General features: G+C 46.1%; 1 protein-coding gene across 1 annotated transcript in view; it reads left to right on the forward strand.

The window, feature by feature from the left end:
• The first annotated feature begins 6,669 nt into the window (after window positions 1-6,669).
• LOC128687215 (cytoplasmic dynein 2 light intermediate chain 1) overlaps window positions 6,670-19,705 on the forward strand; it is a 98,079-nt gene continuing 85,043 nt past the window's right edge. Inside the window, exon 1 of the mRNA XM_070098472.1 lies at window positions 6,670-6,809. Within this exon, the coding sequence (XP_069954573.1) occupies window positions 6,799-6,809 (11 nt within the window). The 5' untranslated portion in view covers window positions 6,670-6,798. The remainder of the gene's footprint in view (window positions 6,810-19,705) is intronic.

A 19,705-nucleotide genomic window follows, 5' to 3' on the forward strand; every position in this document is an offset into this window, starting at 1 on the left:
CAGTAGCTAAGGCGTTTAAAGAACGTATTATCTGCAGGCATACCACCCCTAAGTCCCTAGTAACAGATAATGGAGGTGAATTCTGTAATGAGATTTTTGAAAACTTGTGTACCTTGTACAAGATCTCTAAATCCACCATTGTTCCTCATCATCCTGCCAGCAATGGGTTAGCGGAATGAACCAATAAGAAAGTACTTGATGTCTTGAGAGCCACTATCAATCCCAACAGTGAAACTTGGGATGAAGTTATACCTGATGTGCAGCGTGCTATAAATTCTGCTTACAATGTTTTCATAGGTGACACTCCACATTATGCATTGTACGGTGTAGATAAACGTTTGCCTTATGAATTGTTATATTCTAATCCAAAACCAAATTACAACCCTGATGATTTCATAGCAACTCGTACCAGCTTAGCTCAAAGCGTCTTTAGAAGAATCCGTTAAACACTTCATAAATCAACAGCAGAATTTACAAGAGTCGCAAACACTCGAGCAAAGCCGTCCAAAATCAAAGTAGGTTCGAGAGTTATGCTGACTAACTTTAACAAAACGTCTGCAATGCCTAAGCTTGATCAAAAGTTTGTTGGTCCTTATCGAGTAGTTGAACATATCAATGGCAATAAGTATAAGGTTAGAGAAATTAGTACTGGTCAGTATAAAGAATCGCATTAGATCATATGAAGTTAGTATGTGATGATAATGATGTTCCAACCCAGACTAATGTGACAGACTCTGACAATCCTCCTGATCCTGTACTCTCTACCTCTGATACTCAGTCACACGATCAACCTGAATGTCGTTATTCCCTACGTACACGACAGGTATTGAGAAATCCTCAAGTATCATTTGTAACTACCAATTCAGATTTGCCTCAAATACAGCATGAGTTAGCCAGTGCAACAGAGTTTGATCCTCCCAGAGATGACACCCATTCTGCATATGTCAATCTCACCCTAGCAGAGTTGGGGTTAAATGTAAATAACCTGTATCAGTCTGTAATGGAAGGAAGGCGGGGCAGGGGTCGGCCTAGAAAAGGTTGGAGGGAGGGGGTAAAGGAGGTTTTGTGTGCGAGGGGCTTGGACTTCCAGCAGGCATGCGTGAGCGTGTTTGATAGGAGTGAATGGAGACAAATGGTTTTTAATACTTGACGTGCTGTTGGAGTGTGAGCAAAGTAATATTTATGAAGGGATTCAGGGAAACCGGCAGGCTGGACTTGAGTCCTGGAGATGGGAAGTACAGTGCCTGCACTCTGAAGGAGGGGTGTTAATGTTGCAGTTTAAAAACTGTAGTGTAAAGCACCCTTCTGGCAAGACAGTGATGGAGTGAATGATGGTGAAAGTTTTTCTTTTTCGGGCCACCTTGCCTTGGTGGGAATCGGCCGGTGTGTTAATAATAAAAAAAAAATAGATAAATAATTACAGTATCAACTTATCAATATTCAAGAATTTTTTTTTTTGTGTTCACGTTCTCTCGGAATTCTGAGATTTAACAGTCTAGATTTGAGTGCACTAAATCTGCCTTTCTGTTAAACACTTCTTTCTTTGTATATATTTCTTCCTCAGAATCCGTAGATCACATGAATACAGATCGATCGATCAAACATGTAAACCACACAATATCCAAATCCTGTAAACCCCACATTGTAACCCTTATAGAGAATAAACTTGATTTGATTTGCTGCTGCTGCTGCTGCTGCTGCTGTTGCTGCTGCTGCTGTTGCTGCTGCTGCTACTGCTGCTGCTACTGCTGCTGCTGTTGCTGCTGCAGTACTCGACTGAAGAAGCCTACTGTGTAGGCGAAACGTTTCGGAATAAAGAAACCTAACTGCTGCACATGTGTCTTACTTATCAACCTGTCGGTATTGTATACCATTATCACGCTGTAACTTTTAGTAAGTTTGGTTAGGTATAGGTACACACAAGCACAGTTACGAAAGTTTAGGTATAGCTACACACAAGAACAGTTACGAAAGTTTAGGTGGATGGATTCACGAGAGGCCGTTCTTGTCTAACTAATTTATTAACTTCAGTAAAGCTTTTGAGGCTGTTGATCACGATAAAGAATTTGATATTATTTACTTAGATTTTAGTAAGGCTTTTGATAGAGTTCCGCACCAAAGATGGTTAAAGAAAGTGGCAGCTCATGGCATTGGGGGAAAAGTGCTCTCGTGGATCGAGTCATGGCTCACAGACAGGAAGCAGAGAGTGTCCATAAATGGGGTTAAATCCGAGTGGGGATCTGTGTAACAAGTGGCGTACCACAGGGATCAGTCTTGGGCCCGTTGTTGTTTATAGTATATATCAATGATCTTGATGAGGGAATTACTAGTGAAATGAGCAAATTCGCCGATGACACAAAGAGGTAGGATAATTGATTCAAACGTAGATATCAGGGAACTTCAGGAGGATTTAGACAAACTCAATACCTGGTCAGCAAAGTGGCAGATGCAGTTCAATGTAGATAAATGCAAGGTTCTGAAGCTCGGGAGTGTCCATAACCCTAGCACTTATAAGTTAAATAATGTAGAACTTAGCCATACAGATTGTGAAAAGGACTTGGGGGTTATGGTGAGCAGCAACCTTAAACCAAGACAGCAATGCCTAAGCGTACGTATTAGGGCAAATAGATTATTGGGATTTATATCAAGAAGTTAGACACATGTGCAACTCTTGGGTATCTTTATTAAGGAAACGTTTCGCCACACAGTGGCTTCATCAGTCCATACACAGGGGAAGCTTGAAGAACAGGAGGAGAATGAGGTAATCAGTCCCTCAACCTTGAGTCGATGTGGTCAGTCCATCAATCTTGAATAGAATACGGCTTATGAGCGGAGAAACAGCTTATAAACCGTAGGCAAGAGAGGTGCAGCAGCCATAGGTGGTGTCACATTTGCCCAATGTAGAAGTAGTGAAAATATTGGGCATGTTTCCTTACACCTGCTGTCCATGTTCACCCATCAGTAAAATGGGTACCTGGGTGTTAGTGGACTGGTGTGGGTCGCATCCTGGGACAACACTGACTTAATTTACGGGATATGTTCAGCATAACAAGGGGTTTTCTATATATATATTAGTATGTTATTAATGTCAGCTATGGTCTGTATACCATGTACATTTTTTTTATTAACAAATCGGCCGTCTCCCACCAAGGCAGGGTGGCCCAAAAAAGAAAAACTTTCACCATCACTCACTCCATCACTGTCTTGCCAGAGGCGCCCCTACACTAGTTGTAAAACTGCAACATTAACACCACTCCTTCACATCTATAAAGATATTATTTATTTATATATTATACCAATTTCAGCCTAGTCGTAGTAATGATAATAGTTGAAGTTGTCGTAGTAGATGTAACTGCTGTGACAGTAGTGGTCAGGTATAACGTATGTATGTAGTAGCAAGGTCGTAGTAGTAGTAATAGCCTGGAGTTTACCTGGAGTGAGTTCCGGGGGTCAACGCCCCCGCGGCCCGGTCTGTGACCAGGCCTCCTGGTGGATCAGAGCCTGATCAACCAGACTGTTGCTGCTGGCTGCACGCAAACCAACGTACGAGCCACAGCCCGGCTGGTCAGGAACCGACTTTAGGTGCTTGTCCAGTGCCAGCTTGAAGACTGCCAGGGGTCTGTTGGTAATCCCCCTTATGTATGCTGGGAGGCAGTTGAACATTCTCGGGCCCCTGACACTTATTGTATGGTCTCATGTGCTGAAGCATGTGTAACACTTGAGCTGGAGCACGTGTAGCATAACACGCCCCAGACCAGGTGTTCCAGCAGCACTCATGCTGGAGCAGGTGTAGCAACAGCACTCGCGCTGGAGCAGGTGTAGCAACAGCACTCGTGCTGGAGCAGGTGTAGCAACAGCACTCGTGCTGGAGCAGGTGTAGTAACAGCACTCGTGCTGGAGCAGGTGTAGCAACAGCACTCGTGCTGGAGCAGGTGTAGCAACAGCACTCGTGCTGGAGCAGGTGTAGCAACAGCACTCGTGCTGGAGCAGGTGTAGCAACAGCACTCGCGCTGGAGCAGGTGTAGCAACAGCACTCGCGCTGGAGCAGGTGTAGCAACAGCACTCGCGCTGGAGCAGGTGTAGCAACAGCACTCGCGCTGGAGCAGGTGTAGCAACAGCACTCGTGCTGGAGCAGGTGTAGCAACAGCACTCGTGCTGGAGCAGGTGTAGCAACAGCACTCGCGCTGGAACAGGTGTAGCAACAGCACTCGCGCTGGAGCAGGTGTAGCAACAGCACTCGCGCTGGAGCAGGTGTAGCAACAGCACTCGCGCTGGAGCAGGTGTAGCAACAGCACTCGCGCTGGAGCAGGTGTAGCAACAGCACTCGCGCTGGAGCAGGTGTAGCAACAGCACTCGCGCTGGAGCAGGTGTAGCAACAGCACTCGCGCTGGAGCAGGTGTAGCAACAGCACTCGTGCTGGAGCAGGTGTAGCAACAGCACTCGTGCTGGAGCAGGTGTAGCAACAGCACTCGTGCTGGAGCAGGTGTAGCAACAGCACTCGTGCTGGAGCAGGTGTAGCAACAGCACTCGTGCTGGAGCAGGTGTAGCAACATCACTCGCGCTGGAGCAGGTGTAGCAACAGCACTCGTGCTGGAGCAGGTGTAGCAACATCACTCGCGCTGGAGCAGGTGTAGCAACAGCTCTCGTGCTGGAGCAGGTGTAGCAACATCACTCGCGCTGGAGCAGGTGTAGCAACAGCACTCGTGCTGGAGAAGGTGTAGCAACAGCACTCGTGCTGGAGAAAGTGTAGCAACAGCACTCGTGCTGGAGCAGGTGTAGCAACAGCACTCGTACTGGAGCAGGTGTAGCAACAGCACTCGTACTGGAGAAAGTGTAGCAACAGCACTCGCGCTGGAGCAGGTGTAGCAACAGCACTCGCGCTGGAGCAGGTGTAGCAACAGCACTCGTGCTGGAGTAGGTGTAGCAGCACTCGCGCTGGAGCAGGTGTAGCAACAGCACTCGTGCTGGAGCAGGTGTAGCAACAGCACTCGTGCTGGAGTAGGTGTAGCAGCACTCGCGCTGGAGCAGGTGTAGCAACAGCACTCGTGCTGGAGCAGGTGTAGCAACAGCACTCGCGCTGGAGCAGGTGTAGCAACAGCACTCGTGCTGGAGAAAGTGTAGCAACAGCACTCGCGCTGGAGCAGGTGTAGCAACAGCACTCGCGCTGGAGCAGGTGTAGCAACAGCACTCGTGCTGGAGCAGGTGTAGCAACAGCACTCGCGCTGGAGCAGGTGTAGCAACAGCACTCGCGCTGGAGCAGGTGTAGCAACAGCACTCGCGCTGGAGCAGGTGTAGCAACAGCACTCGCGCTGGAGCAGGTGTAGCAACAGCACTCGCGCTGGAGCAGGTGTAGCAACAGCACTCGTGCTGGAGCAGGTGTAGCAACAGCACTCGTGCTGGAGCAGGTGTAGCAACAGCACTCGCGCTGGAGCAGGTGTAGCAACAGCACTCGCGCTGGAGCAGGTGTAGCAACAGCACTCGCGCTGGAGCAGGTGTAGCAACAGCACTCGCGCTGGAGCAGGTGTAGCAACAGCACTCGCGCTGGAGCAGGTGTAGCAACAGCACTCGCGCTGGAGCAGGTGTAGCAACAGCACTCGCGCTGGAGCAGGTGTAGCAACAGCACTCGCGCTGGAGCAGGTGTAGCAACAGCACTCGCGCTGGAGCAGGTGTAGCAACAGCACTCGCGCTGGAGCAGGTGTAGCAACAGCACTCGCGCTGGAGCAGGTGTAGCAACAGCACTCGTGCTGGAGCAGGTGTAGCAACAGCACTCGTGCTGGAGCAGGTGTAGCAACAGCACTCGTGCTGGAGCAGGTGTAGCAACAGCACTCGCGCTGGAGCAGGTGTAGCAACAGCACTCGTGCTGGAGCAGGTGTAGCAACAGCACTCGCGCTGGAGGAGGTGTAGCAACAGCACTCGTGATGGAGGAGGTGTAGCAGCACTCGCGCTGGAGCAGGTGTAGCAACAGCACTCGTGCTGGAGCAGGTGTAGCAACAGCACTCGTGCTGGAGCAGGTGTAGCAACAGCACTCGTGATGGAGGAGGTGTAGCAGCACTCGTGCTGGAGCAGGTGTAGCAACAGCACTCGTGATGGAGCAGGTGTAGCAACAGCACTCGTGATGGAGCAGGTGTATCAACAGCACTCGTGATGGAGCAGGTGTAGCAACAGCACTCGTGATGGAGCAGGTGTATCAACAGCACTCGTGATGGAGCAGGTGTAGCAACAGCACTCGTGATGGAGCAGGTGTATCAACAGCACTCGTGATGGAGCATGTGTAGCAACAGCACTCGTGATGGAGCAGGTGTATCAACAGCACTCGTGATGGAGCAGGTGTAGCAACAGCACTCGTGATGGAGCAGGTGTATCAACAGCACTCGTGATGGAGCAGGTGTAGCAACAGCACTCGTGATGGAGCAGGTGTAGCAACAGCACTCGTGCTGGAGCAAGTGTAGCAACACTCGTGCTGGAGCAGGTGTAGCAGCACTCGTGATGGAGCAGGTGTAGCAACAGCACTCGTGATGGAGCAGGTGTAGCAACACTCGTGCTGGAGCAGGTGTAGCAACAGCACTCGTGCTGGAGCAGGTGTAGCAGCACTCGTGCTGGAGCAGGTGTAGGTAAGGTGTGCAGTACACATGCGCGTCACATTCCTCTCTGTCTCACAACACAGGTGGTGACTCACTCGTCCACACACTAGTGTTTGGCCACCTCAAGTCTCTCTACAACCACTATATCACCCGCTGGCATCTAGTACACTCAACTAACATACATTATACTCAGGAAGAGGTTTCATAACATCCTACCATGACTAGAAGGTAAGTTTTTCCAGTGTCATACACCTGAAACTACCTCCAACCATTTTGTTGGTCATTAAGCTACCTCATGTTCAAGTTTATTTAATATCTTTTTTATGAACCCGATACCCATCCTGTGGGCGGTAGTCACCCCATACCCATCCTGTGGGCGGTAGTCACCCCATACCCATCCTGTGGGTGGTAGTCACCCCATACCCATCCTGTGGGCGGTGGTCATACCATACCCATCCTGTGGGTGGTGGTCACCCCATACCCATCCTGTGGGTGGTAGTCACCCCATACCCATCCTGTGGGCGGTAGTCACCCCATACCCATCCTGTGGGTGGTAGTCACCCCATACCCATCCTGTGGGTGGTAGTCACCCCATACCCATCCTGTGGGTGGTAGTCACCCCATACCCATCCTGTGGGTGGTAGTCACCCCATTCCCATCCTGTGGGTGGTAGTCACCCCATGCCCATCCTGTGGGAGGTAGTCACCCCATACCCATCCTGTGGGTGGTAGTCACCCCATACCCATCCTGTGGGTGGTAGTCACCCCATTCCCATCCTGTGGGTGGTAGTCACCCCATGCCCATCCTGTGGGGGTAGTCACCCCATACCCATCCTGTGGGTGGTAGTCACCCCATACCCATCCTGTGGGTGGTAGTCACCCCATACCCATCCTGTGGGTGGTAGTCACCCCATACCCATCCTGTGGGTGGTAGTCACCCCATGCCCATCCTGTGGGAGGTAGTCAAAATATCACAGAGGTACATAATGGGTCCTGGGACTGTACCACAGTTATGATAGCTGAACTAGTTACAAAGGTAATGAACCATCTACACTCCTATACATGGTTACAATCATGAATAAATTACATTATATTCAAGCTGCATTTTTTATCATATTTGAATACTGAAAATAAATATAAACCTTTTGTAATTTAGGTAAGATCCTTGTAAGTACAATGTAGCCTCATCGTTCTTAAATATATAATGATATTGATTTGCGTGTTTGTCAGTGTATTCTGGTCATGTATGAATCGATTTTTAAGTCTGTTCTGTTCAAGTGGCAATTTTTAACCATTTCTATTATTCTTTATGCTGTATAGCCCTTGTGGCTTAGCGCTTCTTTTTGATTATAATAATAATATTATTCTTTATAAGGGTTTAATATACTGCATTATGCCACTACCTTGACATTTGGCGTAGATTAAGGACACCATACCCATCCTATGAGCGGTAGTCAAGAGATTACAAAATCACATAATAAGTCCAGGGACTGGGAAAGTTAGTGGTAATAAACTTCACAAATTTACGTGACATTTTTCAAGGTTATATCACAGTACTACAGATAAGTAGGACAAGTGCAACAGTTGGGTGCTTAAGTAAGTTAATATAATAAGATATTACAAGGACCCCTGAATATGCAAGTTTATTGTGATGAGCCCCATATATTTCTCCTGCATTTTGGCAGTCGAAAATAGAGATGTTGGAATTAATGTGGGAATGGTAGTGTAGTGTTCTGATGGTATTGTAGTGGTGATGATAGTGTAGCGTAGTGATGGTAAAGAAGTGGTGATGGTAGTGTAGCGGTGATGTTAGTGTAATGGTGATGTTAGTGTAATGGTGATTGTAATGTAGTGATGATTGTACTGTAGTGATGGTAGTATTCTGATGGTATGGTAGTGGTGATGGTAGAGTAGTGTAATGTTGATTGTATTGTTGTGATGGTAATGTAGTGTTGATTGTAGTGTTGTAATGGTAGTGTAGTGATGGTAAAGTAATGGTTAGTGTAGTGTTGTGATGGTATTGTTGATTGTAGTGTTGTGATGGTAGTGTAGTGATGGTAGTGTAGCGGTGATTATAGTGTTGTGATGGTAGTGTAGGGTTGATTGTAATGTGATACTAGTGTTGATGGTAGTGATGATTGTAGTGTTGTAATGGTAGTGTTGAGTGTAGTGTTATGATGGTAGTGAAGTGTTGATTGTAGTGTTTCGATGGTAGTGTAGTGGTGACTGTTGCGTTGTGATGGTAGTGTTGATTGTAGTGTTGTGATGGTAGTGTAGTGGTGATTGTAGTGTTACGGTAGTGTAGTGGTGATTGTGTTATGATGGTGTAGTATTGATTGTAGTGAAGTGATTGTAGTGGTGTGATGGTAGTGTAATGGTGATTGTAGTGTTGTGATGGTAGTGTAATAGTTGTAGTGTTGTGATGGTAGCGTAATGTTGAGTGCTGGGGTAATTGTAGTGCTGTGATGGTAGTGTAATGTTGAGTGCTGGGATGACTGTAGTGTTATGATGATTGTGGTGATAGTGTGGCGTGGTGATTGTGTAGTGATTATAGTTTTATGGTAGTGTAGTGGTGATTGTAGTGTTGTGATGGTAGTGTAGTGATAATTTGGATGGTAGTATATCTATTTCTACAAGTACGTGTAGAAGGTATACAGACCGTAGCTGACATCAGTGACATACTACTATATAGAAAGCCACTTGTTATGCTGAGCATTTCCCGTAAATTAGGTCAGTTTTGTCCCAGGATGCGACCCACATCAGTCCATTAACACCCAGGATGCGACCCACACCAGTCCACTCGGTACCCATTTTACTGATGGGTGAACACAGACAACCGGTGTAAGGAAACACGCCCAATGTTTCAGCCCTCGCCGGAAATCGAACCCGGACCCTCACCGTGTGAAGCGAGAGCTTTTGCCACCAGGCCACATAGCACCGTGTAGTAGTGATTATAGTGTTGTGATGGTAGTGTAGTGGTAATGGTAAAGTATAGGTAATGTTTAGTGTAGTGGTTATAGTATTGTAATGATAGTGTAGTGGTGACTGTAGTGTCGTAATGTCAGTGTAGTGGTGATTGTACTTTTGTGATAGTAGTGTAGTAATGTTGGTTAGTGCTGTGGTGATTATAGTGTGATGATAGTGTAGTCGTGACTGTAATGGTGTGATAGTAGTGCAGTGATGGTTAGTGTTGCCACGGTAGTGTAGTGTTGATGGTAGTGTACCAATAGTATCGTGACGATTGTAGTGTTGTTATGGTAGTGTAGTGGTGATTATAGTGTTGTATTAGTGTAGTGGTCATTTTAGTGTAGTGATGGTAGAGTAGTGGTGATTGTAGTGTTGTGATGGTAGTAAAGTGGTGATTGTAGGGTTGTGATGGTAGAGTAGTGGTGATTACAGTGTTGTGATGGTAGAAGAGCGGTGATTGTAGTGTTGTGATGGTTACCTGGAGGTTATTCCGGGGATCAACGCCCCCGCGGCCCGGTCCATGACCAGGCCTCCCGATGGATCAGGGCCTGATCAACTAGGCTGTTACTGTTGGCCGCACGCAGTCCAACGTACGAGCCACTGCCCGGCTGATCCGGCACTGGCTTTAGGTATCTGTCCAGCTCTTGAAGGCAGCCAGGGGTTTACTGGCAATTCCCCTAATGCTTGATGGGAGGTTGTTGAACAGTCTTGGGCCCCGGATACTTATGGTGTTTTCCCTTAGTGTACCAATGGCGCCCCTACTTTTAACAGGGGGCATTTTGCATCGCCTGCCCAGTCTTTTACTTTCGTAGGGAGTGATTTCTGTGTGCAGATTTGGGACCATTCCTTCCAGGATTTTCCAAGTGTAGATTATGATATATCTCTCCCTCCTGCGTTCAAACGAGTACAAGTCAAGTGCTTCCATGCGTTCCCAGTAGTTAAGGTGCTGACAGAACTTATACGTGCAGTAAAGGATCTCTGTACACTCTCTAGATCTGCGATTTCACCTACTTTGAATGGAGATGTTAATGTACAGCAGTATTCCAGCCTAGAGAGAACAAGTGATTTGAAAAGGATCATCATTGGCTTGGCATCTCTCGTTTTGAACGTTCTCATTATCCATCCTATCATTTTCTTTGCACGTGCGATCGTGGCACTGTTGTGATCCTTGAAAGTGAGATCCTCAGACATTACTACTCCCAGGTCCCTTACATTATTTTTCCGCTCTATTGTATGGTCAGTCTGTAGTATACTCTGTTCCAGTTATTATCTCCTCCAGTTTTCCATAACGGAGTAGCTGGAATCTGTCCTTATTGAACATCATATTGTTTACCGTTGCCCACTGGAAAACTTTGTTTATATCTTCTTGGAGGTTAACCGCGTCCTCAGCAGATGACAGCCTCATGCAGATCCTAGTATCATCCGCAAAGGATGATACAGTGCTGTGATGTATACCTCTGTCCATGTCTGATATGAGGATGAGGAATAAGATGGGGGCGAGTACTGTGCCTTGTGGAAAAGAGCTCTTCACTATGGCAGCCTCCGATTTAACTCTATTGACCACTACTCTTTGTGTTCGATTTGTTAGGAAGTTGAAGATCCATCTCCCCACTTTCCCAGTTATTCCTTTAGCACGTATTTTATGGGCTATTACGCATTTGTCAAATGCTTTTGCAAAGTCTGTGTATATTACATCTGCATTCTGATTTTCTTCCAGTGCATCCAAGGCCATATCATAGTGATCCAGTAGTTGTGAGAGGCAGGAGCGACCTGCCCTGAACCCATGTTGCCCTGGATTGTGCAGATTTTGGGAATCCAGGTGATTTGCAATCCTGCTTCTTAGCGCTCTTTCAAAGATTTTTATGATGTGGACGTCAGAGCTATTGGTCTATAGTTCTTAGCTAATGTTTTGCTGCCACCTTTATGGAGTGGGGCTATATCCGTTGTTTTAAGTGACTGTGGAATTTCACCCATGTCCAAGCTCCTCTTCCATAGTGTACTTAGGGCACACGAGAGGGGTTTCTTGCAGTTCTTAATGAAAACAGAGTTCCACGAGTCTGGGCCCGGGGCTGAGTGCATGGGCATGTTGTCAATGGCTTTTTCGAAATCTATCGGAGTTATGGTAATGTCGGAAATCTGGCATACATTTATGGAGTTTTGAGGCTCATTCATGAAGAAATCATTTGGGTCGTCGATCCTCAGACTGATTAGTGGTTCACTAAACACAGAGTCGTACTGGAATTTCAATATTTCACTCATTTCCTTGTTGTCATCTGTGTAAGTCCCATCCTGTCTGAGTAAGGGCCCGATACTAGATGTGGTATTTGCCTTGTTTTTGGCATATGAAAAGAAATATTTTGAATTGCTTCCAATTTCACTAATAGCTTTAAGCTCCTCCTGTCTCTCCTGGTTCCTGTAAGAGTCATTTAACTTAGTTCGATAGTTTCCACTTCCCTGGTCAGCGCCTCCTTTTGTGTATCAGATATTCTAGCACTCCTGAGGAGCTCAGTGACTCTTCGTCGTCTTCTGCAGAGGGAGCATCTTTCTCCAGTTTACTCCTGCTCTTCTTCTTTCTTAGGGGAATATGCCTAGTACATGCTTCAGCTGCCAGAAAGTTGATCCTTTCAAGGCACAGGACATGGTTTACCTGGTCCCAGTTGATGTTCTTGTTGTTGAAGTTGTATTTTGTGAAGACACCTTCACAGGTACATGCATTCTGCTGATCAGGACCCCTATGCATGTACGTCTGGACTTCAGTTAGGTTGTGATCGGAATTAGTTGTTTTTGATATTCTTATGTCTCTTATCAGGTCCTCATTATTTGTGAAGATAAGGTCAAGTGTGTTTTCTAGTCTTGTTGGCTCCACTATCTGCTGGCTTAAGGTGTGTTTTTCGCAGAGGCTTAGTAGCTCGTGTGTGTGACCTTTCATCTGCACTACCTCCGGGGATTGTTTCAGCTATAACATTATTTGCTATTCTTCCATTTTGTATGCCTTAGGTTGAAATCACCAAGCAGTAAGATGTTTGGGGATGGAGCTGGAAGGCTTTCCAGACAGTAATCAATTTTCAGTAGCTGTTCCTTGAACTGTTGGGAGGTTGCATCTGGTGGCTTATATACAACCACAATGACTAGGTTTTGGTTCTCGATCTTTATTGATAGAACTTCAACTACCTCATTTGTGGTGTTCAGCAACTCCGTGCAGATGAGGGACTCTTTGACATACAGGCCAACCCTCCCTTGTTGCCTGTTCATTCTGTTGCATCTAAAAAGGTTGTAACCACTTATCCATATTTCACTGTCAATGTGATCCTTTGTGTGAGTCTCTGTGAAGGCTGCAAACATTGCATTAGACTCCTCTAGAAGTCCACTGGTAAAAAGTATTTTGTTGGTGGTGGATGGCTTAAGGCCCTGTATATTAGCAAATATGAACGAGGTTGTATTCTGTGTTTGTTGGGGGGATTTTGTTATTGGCATCAGTAGTTGTAATTCTGGAGGGCCATGGGTGGCCACTGGCTGCGCCTCCAGTCCAACAAGGCTCCAAGGTGGTGGACTATTTTTGTTATTTCCTTCCATTTTCTTTTTCCGTTTCCTGCCACTAAAAAATTACCTGGAGTTGGGTTGTCGTAGCTACTATTGTTTGTCTTGTAGGGTCTGTGCCTCCTGGTCCCTTTTAGATGGTATGCAGGACAGTCGATGTTGTAACACTGCTTCTGGAGGACCGAGGAGTGACACATTTTTGGGTGAAAGAAAGTACAGGAAGAAGAACGACACACTCCTTTAGATAGGAGGTCGCTACATTTTTTTGGGATGCTCAAAGTTGCATGTCCCATTTTTTTCCTGATATTCCATGCTTACAGATGCCCCAAGCATATTTGCATAAATTCACCTTTGGTTGAGAATTGTTGGGAGGTGTGTTGTCAATTTCTGCAGGTTCTGGGACTGCACTATAATCCTCAGTATCCAAGCCAGGGCCAGCCCGTCCTGGATTCCATCTACTTTCCTCAGTAGAGGAAGAATTATGAGACTCCTCTCGTACATCTGTACTGTGGGCCATGGTCTTGTGCAATGATGGTTGTATATTTACGGTTTTAGTGGTGGTTGTGGTAGGGTCCCTAGTAGAGTCTGGGCTGGCAGTAAGGCTGGGGGCTGGTTGTGTAGTGATTGTGGTGTTGTGATGGTAGTGTAGTGATTGTAGTGTTGTGATGGTAGAGTAGTGATTGTAGTGTTGTGATGGTAGTGTAGTGATTGTATTGTGATGGTAGTGTAGTGATTGTAGTGTTGTGATGGTAGTGACTGTAGTGTGATGGTAGTGATTGTAATGGTAGAGTAGTGATGACTGTAGTGTTGTGATGGTAGAGTAGTGATGATTGTGGTATTAAGATAAGATTTCGTTTGGATTTTTAACCCCGGAGGGTTAGCCACCCAGGATAACCCAAGAAAGTCAGTGCGTCATCGAGGACTGTCTAACTTATTTCCATTGTGGTCCTCAATCTTGTCCCCCCAGGATGCGACCCACACCAGTCGACTAACACCCAGGTACCTATTTGCTGCTAGGTGAACAGGACAACAGGTGTAAGGAAACGTGTCGAAATGTTTCCACCCGCCGGGAATCGAACCTGGGTCCTCCGTGTGTGAAGCGGGAGCTTTAGCCACCAGGCCACCGGGCATGGATGGTAGTGATGGTAGTGATGATTGTAGTGTTGTGATGGTAGAGGTGATTGTAGTGTGAGGATAGTGTAGTGGTGATTGTAGTGTGAGGGTAATGTAGTGGTGATTGTAATGTTGTGATGGTAGTGTAGTGTTGATTGTAGTGCTTTGATGGTAGTGTAGTGGTGATTGTAGTGTTGTAACGGCAGTGTAGTGGTGATGGTAGAGTAGTGGTGATGGTAGTGTAGTGGTGGCTAGTGTAGTGGAGATTGTAGTGTTGTAATGATAGTGTTGTGGTGTGGTGGTGATGGTTAGTGTAGAAGTGATGGTAGGGTAGTGGTGATTGTTGTGTTGGTAGTGTAGTGATGGTAACTGGTGATGGTTAGTGTAGTGGTGACTGTAATATTGTGATGGTAGTGTAGTGGTGATTGAAGTGTTATGATGGTAGTGTAATGGCGAGGGTATGGCTATGGTTAGTGTAGTGGTGATTGTAGTGTAGTGATTGTAGTGTTGTGATGGTAGTGTACTGGTGATTGTAGTGATGGTAGTGTACTGGTGATTGTAGTGTTGTGATGGTAGTGTAGTGATTGTAGTGTTGTGACAGTGTACTTTTGATTGTAGTGTTGTGATAGTGTACTTTTGATTGTAGTGTTGTGATGGTAGTGTACTGGTGATTGTAGTTTTGTGATGGTAGTGTACTGGTGATTGTAGTGTACTGGTGATTACCTGGAGTTTACCTGGAGAGAGTTCCGGGGGTCAACGCCCCCGCGGCCCGGTCTGTGACCAGGCCTCCTGGTGGATCAGAGCCTGATCAACCAGGCTGTTGCTGCTGGCTGCACGCAAACCAACGTACGAGCCACAGCCCAGCTGGTCAGGAACCGACTTTAGGTGCTTGTCCAGTGCCAGCTTGAAGACTGCCAGGGGTCTGTTGGTAATCCCCCTTATGTATGCTGGGAGGCAGTTGAACAGTCTCGGGCCCCTGACACTTATTGTACCATCTCTTAACGTGCTAGTGACACCCCTGCTTTTCATTGGGGGGATGTTCCATCGTCTGCCAAGTCTTTTGCTTTCGTAGTGAGTGATTTTCGTGTGCAAGTTCGGTACTAGTCCCTCTAGGATTTTCCAGGTGTATATAATCATGTATCTCTCCCGCCTGCGTTCCAGCGAATACATTTTTAGAAACCTCAAGCGCTCCCAGTAATTGAGGTGTTTTATCTCCGTTATGCGCGCCGTATAGGTTCTCTGTACATTTTCTAGGTCAGCAATTTCACCTGCCTTGAAAGGTGCTGTTAGATTGTAGTGTACTGGTGATTATAGTGTTGTGATGGTAGTGTACTGGTGATTGTAGTGGTGTGATGGTAGTGGTGTACTGGTGATTGTAGTGTGACGGTAGTGTACTGGTGATTGTAGTGGTGTGATGGTAGTGTACTGGTGATTGTAGTGGTGTGATGGTAGTGTACAGGTGATTGTAGTGTACTGGTGATTGTAGTGTTGTGATGACAGTGTACTGGTAATTGTAGTGTTGTGATAGTGTACTGGTGATGGTAGTGTTGTGATGGTAGTGTACTGGTGATTGTAGTGTTGTGACAATGTACTGGTTGTAGTGTTGTGATAGTGTATTGGTGATTGTAGTGTTGTGATAATGTACCGGTGATTGTAGTGTTGTACTCACCTATTTGTACTCACCTATTTGTGGTTGCAGGGGTCGAGTCCTAGCTCCTGGCCCCGCCTCTTCACCGGTTGCTACTAGGCCCTCTCTCTCCCCGCTCCATGAGCTTTATCAAACCTCGTCTTAAAACTGTGTATGGTTCCTGCCTCCACTACGTCATTTTCTAGGCTATTCCACTGCCTTACAACTCTATGACTGAAGAAATACTTCCTACTATCTCTCTGACTCATTTGTGTCTTCAACTTCCAATTGTGGCCTCTTGTTTCTGTGTCCCCTCCCTGGAACATCCTGTCTTTGTCCACCTTGTCTATTCCATGCAGTATTTTATATGTCGTTATCATGTCTCCCCTGACCCTCCTGTCCTCCAGTGTCGTCAGGCCGATTTCCTTTAATCTTTCTTCATAGGACATTCCCCTTAGCTCTGGAACTAACCTTGTCGCAAACCTTTGTACTTTCTCTAGTTTCTTGACGTGCTTTATCAAGTGCGGGTTCCAAACAGGTGCTGCATACTCCAGTATGGGCCTGACATACACGGTGTACAGTGTCTTGAATGATTCCTTACTAAGGTATCGGAATGCTGTTCTCAGGTTTGCCAGGCGCCCATATGCTGCAGCAGTTATGTTGTGATAGTGTACTGGTGATTGTAGTGTTGTACTCACCTAATTGTGGTTGCAGGGGTCGAGACTCAGCTCCTGGCCCCGATAGTGATAGTGTACTGGTGATTGTAGTGTTGTGATGGTAGTGTACTGGTGATTGTAGTGTTGTGATGGTAGTGTACTGGTAATTGTAGTGTTGTCATGGTAGTGTACTGGTAATTGTAGTGTTGTGATAGTGTATTGGTGATTGTAGTGTTGTGATGTTAGTGTACTGGTGATTGTAGTGTTGTGATGGTAGTGTAGTGGTTATTGTGGTGTCGTGATTTATATATATATATATGTATATATATATATATATATATATATATATATATATATATATATATATATATATATATATATATATATTTATAAGACTTATATTTTCTTTGGCCGGCGAAGATGTGTATAATATGGAAAGCAGCCATAGTTAGTGAAAAGTTTGGAGACCCCTGTACTAGGTTGAATGACTGTACGTTTACAGTTTTTATGTATGCATGAAGACTTGTAGAGAATGGTATAAACCAACAAGGGGATAACTTGTACCATACGTTTCACCCACAGTTGTAATTTATTATGCGCTTGATACACAATGGGAATTTTACTGTACAACGTTTCATCCTTGACAGGTTTTTACTGTGCGTCATTTCACCCATGGTACAGCTTTGTCACCATTGTCTAGCAAAAACTTTCACCATGGTTTTGAGGAAGTGGAAAAGAATTCTTCCTCCGAAACCTTTGTTTTTCTTTTTGGGCCGCCCTGCCTCGGTGGGATACGGCCGGTTTGTTGAAAGAAGAAAAATATATATACAAATAAGATCACAATAAACAACACCTCACAGTCACCTCACAACGCCTCAGTCACCTCACAACACCTCACAGTCACCTCACAACGCCTCAGTCACCTCACAACGCCTCAGTCACCTCACAACGCCTCAGTCACCTCACAACGCCTCAGTCACCTCACAATGCCTCAGTCACCTCACAACACCTCACAGTCACCTCACAACACCTCACAGTCACCTCAGTCACCTCACAACACCTCACAGTCACCTTACAACACCTCACAGTCACCTTACAACGCCTCACATCGAACCCGACCGGGTTCGATTCCCGGCGAGGGTAGAAACATTGGGCATGTTTCTCAGTAGTAGTAACCAGTTACCAGTAACCAGTGTACCAGTAGATGACTCACTACCAACCGTCTCTGCGTGAATCACTGTCTGTATTCATATTGTGCTGACCACAGCAGCATTTCAAACACCCCCTCACATATGGGTACTGGGGTTAGTTAGTCTTACGAGAGAGAGCAAGGAGGCAGGTCACCGGCTGTTTGGCGCTTCCCACATTATCCGTAATATACGTACTTCCAGCCTACGTGAGTATTTCTTTACCCTATCCACGTGTTCGAACCCCACATGATAAATGGTGACAGTGGTGGGATAGCATGGATTTAAGCTTTTTAAGGGTATTTCAAGACGTTAGAAGACTGTTTGTGGGGAGCCGGCGGGTCAAAGGTGAACCGTAGCTAGCCGCTTACCCTCACTCACAACCACCACCCTGTACTCCAGCCTGCAAGCCTGTTGCAGCTGTTTTTCAAGCTTCCTGGCTTAGTTCGTGTGCTAATTGCTTCAATCTCCGAGGGGTTGACCCGGATTTTGCAATTAAGCCAGTCAGTAAGCCAGACTGTGGAAGTACGCCAGTCAGCCTGTCATCCAGCTTGTCTCCTGTCATCCACCTGCTCCTTCATGCTGTGTGCATCGTTACCCGTCTTCCAGTCAGCCATTCTCGTGGGTTAAGCCAGTCAGCCAACCCAGCTTCTAACCCAGCTGAGAGAGAGAAGTAAGCCACGCAAGTTCCTCTGAAGTATTGTCTCATATATCGCTTTGTGCTCCCAGTTGGATGCTAAGAGTGGTCCTCACCATCCCTGTGGCATAGAGTGGCTTATCAAGCCACCTTCGTGGGTAGTGAGTGGAGTGCGCGCCAGTGAGTGCCAGCGAGAGTCACTCCCACTACCACCACCACTCTCCTCACACCACCACTACCACCACCACCACCAGCCATCCACCTCATCTACCTGTGGCTGTTTGCACCCTTGTACCGGGTCCTAATACTGTTTTGGCTCACATAATTGGTCAAGAGATTGTAGCTGTTATGTGAGTTCACCGAGAAAGCGCATTTCTTCCGACAACAGTGAGTGTAGGAGGCGTCAGTCATCACCGCGCAGGACAACCCGACAACCTACCCTCGTCACCATCACCGTCGACCACTCCAGACTCCATAATTTTCTGTTTAGAGACATTTTTCTTGCATTTAAAGACATTTGCATGTGTGAGACATTTATAGTGAATTTTTTTGTGTACTCAGTGTAGACTCAGTGTTTCTTTGACTCGTTATTTTTGCAATATTTTTCAGTGTTTTCACTCATCTTATATTTTTTTTTATCTGTGTTTTATTTTATGCTACTCTCTGTCTGTAGTAAGTATTATTGTGTAGTGTATCAGTCAGTCACTCTGTGTGAAGTGATTCATTTTTTTTATTGTATTCTTTCAGCATTGTATTCTCCAGTAATTGTCATTGTATTTCATGCAGTGATATTCACCCCAGTTTACCAAATTATCTATTTATTTCTATGTGTGTCTTTTTTCGTATGCCAGCAGTGTCTCATTCCTCTAATTTTTTCGCAGACTTGTGTACCATTATTTTTGCCAGCAAATTTTTGTCGTATCAGTCACAGCAAGATTTTGTTGTAAGAATATACTAAAATAATGAATACATGATTATGTGTTGTGTGCCCCGCCACTTGTAAGTGTTGTGTGCCTCGCCACTTGTAAGTGTTGTGTGCCCCGCCACTTGTAAGTGTTGTGTGCACCGCCACTTGTAAGTGTTGTGTGCCTCACCACTTGTAAGTGTTACACTTGCCTCACCACTTGTAAGTGTTACACTTGCCTCACCACTTGTAAGTGTTACACTTGCCTCACCACTTGTAAGTGTTACACTTGCCTCACCACTTGTAAGTGTTACACTTCCCGTTTTGTTCCTTTGTTTTATTTTTATTCATATTTACCTGGAGACCTGGAGAGAGTTCTGGGGGTCAACGCCCCCGCGGCCCGGTCTGTGACCAGGCCTCCTGGTGGATCAGAGCCTGATCAACCAGGCTGTTGCTGCTGGCTGCACGCAAACCAACGTACGAGCCACAGCCTGGCT

The sequence above is a fragment of the Cherax quadricarinatus genome, chromosome 62 (assembly GCF_038502225.1).
Source record: "Cherax quadricarinatus isolate ZL_2023a chromosome 62, ASM3850222v1, whole genome shotgun sequence".
Lineage (NCBI taxonomy): Eukaryota > Metazoa > Arthropoda > Malacostraca > Decapoda > Parastacidae > Cherax > Cherax quadricarinatus.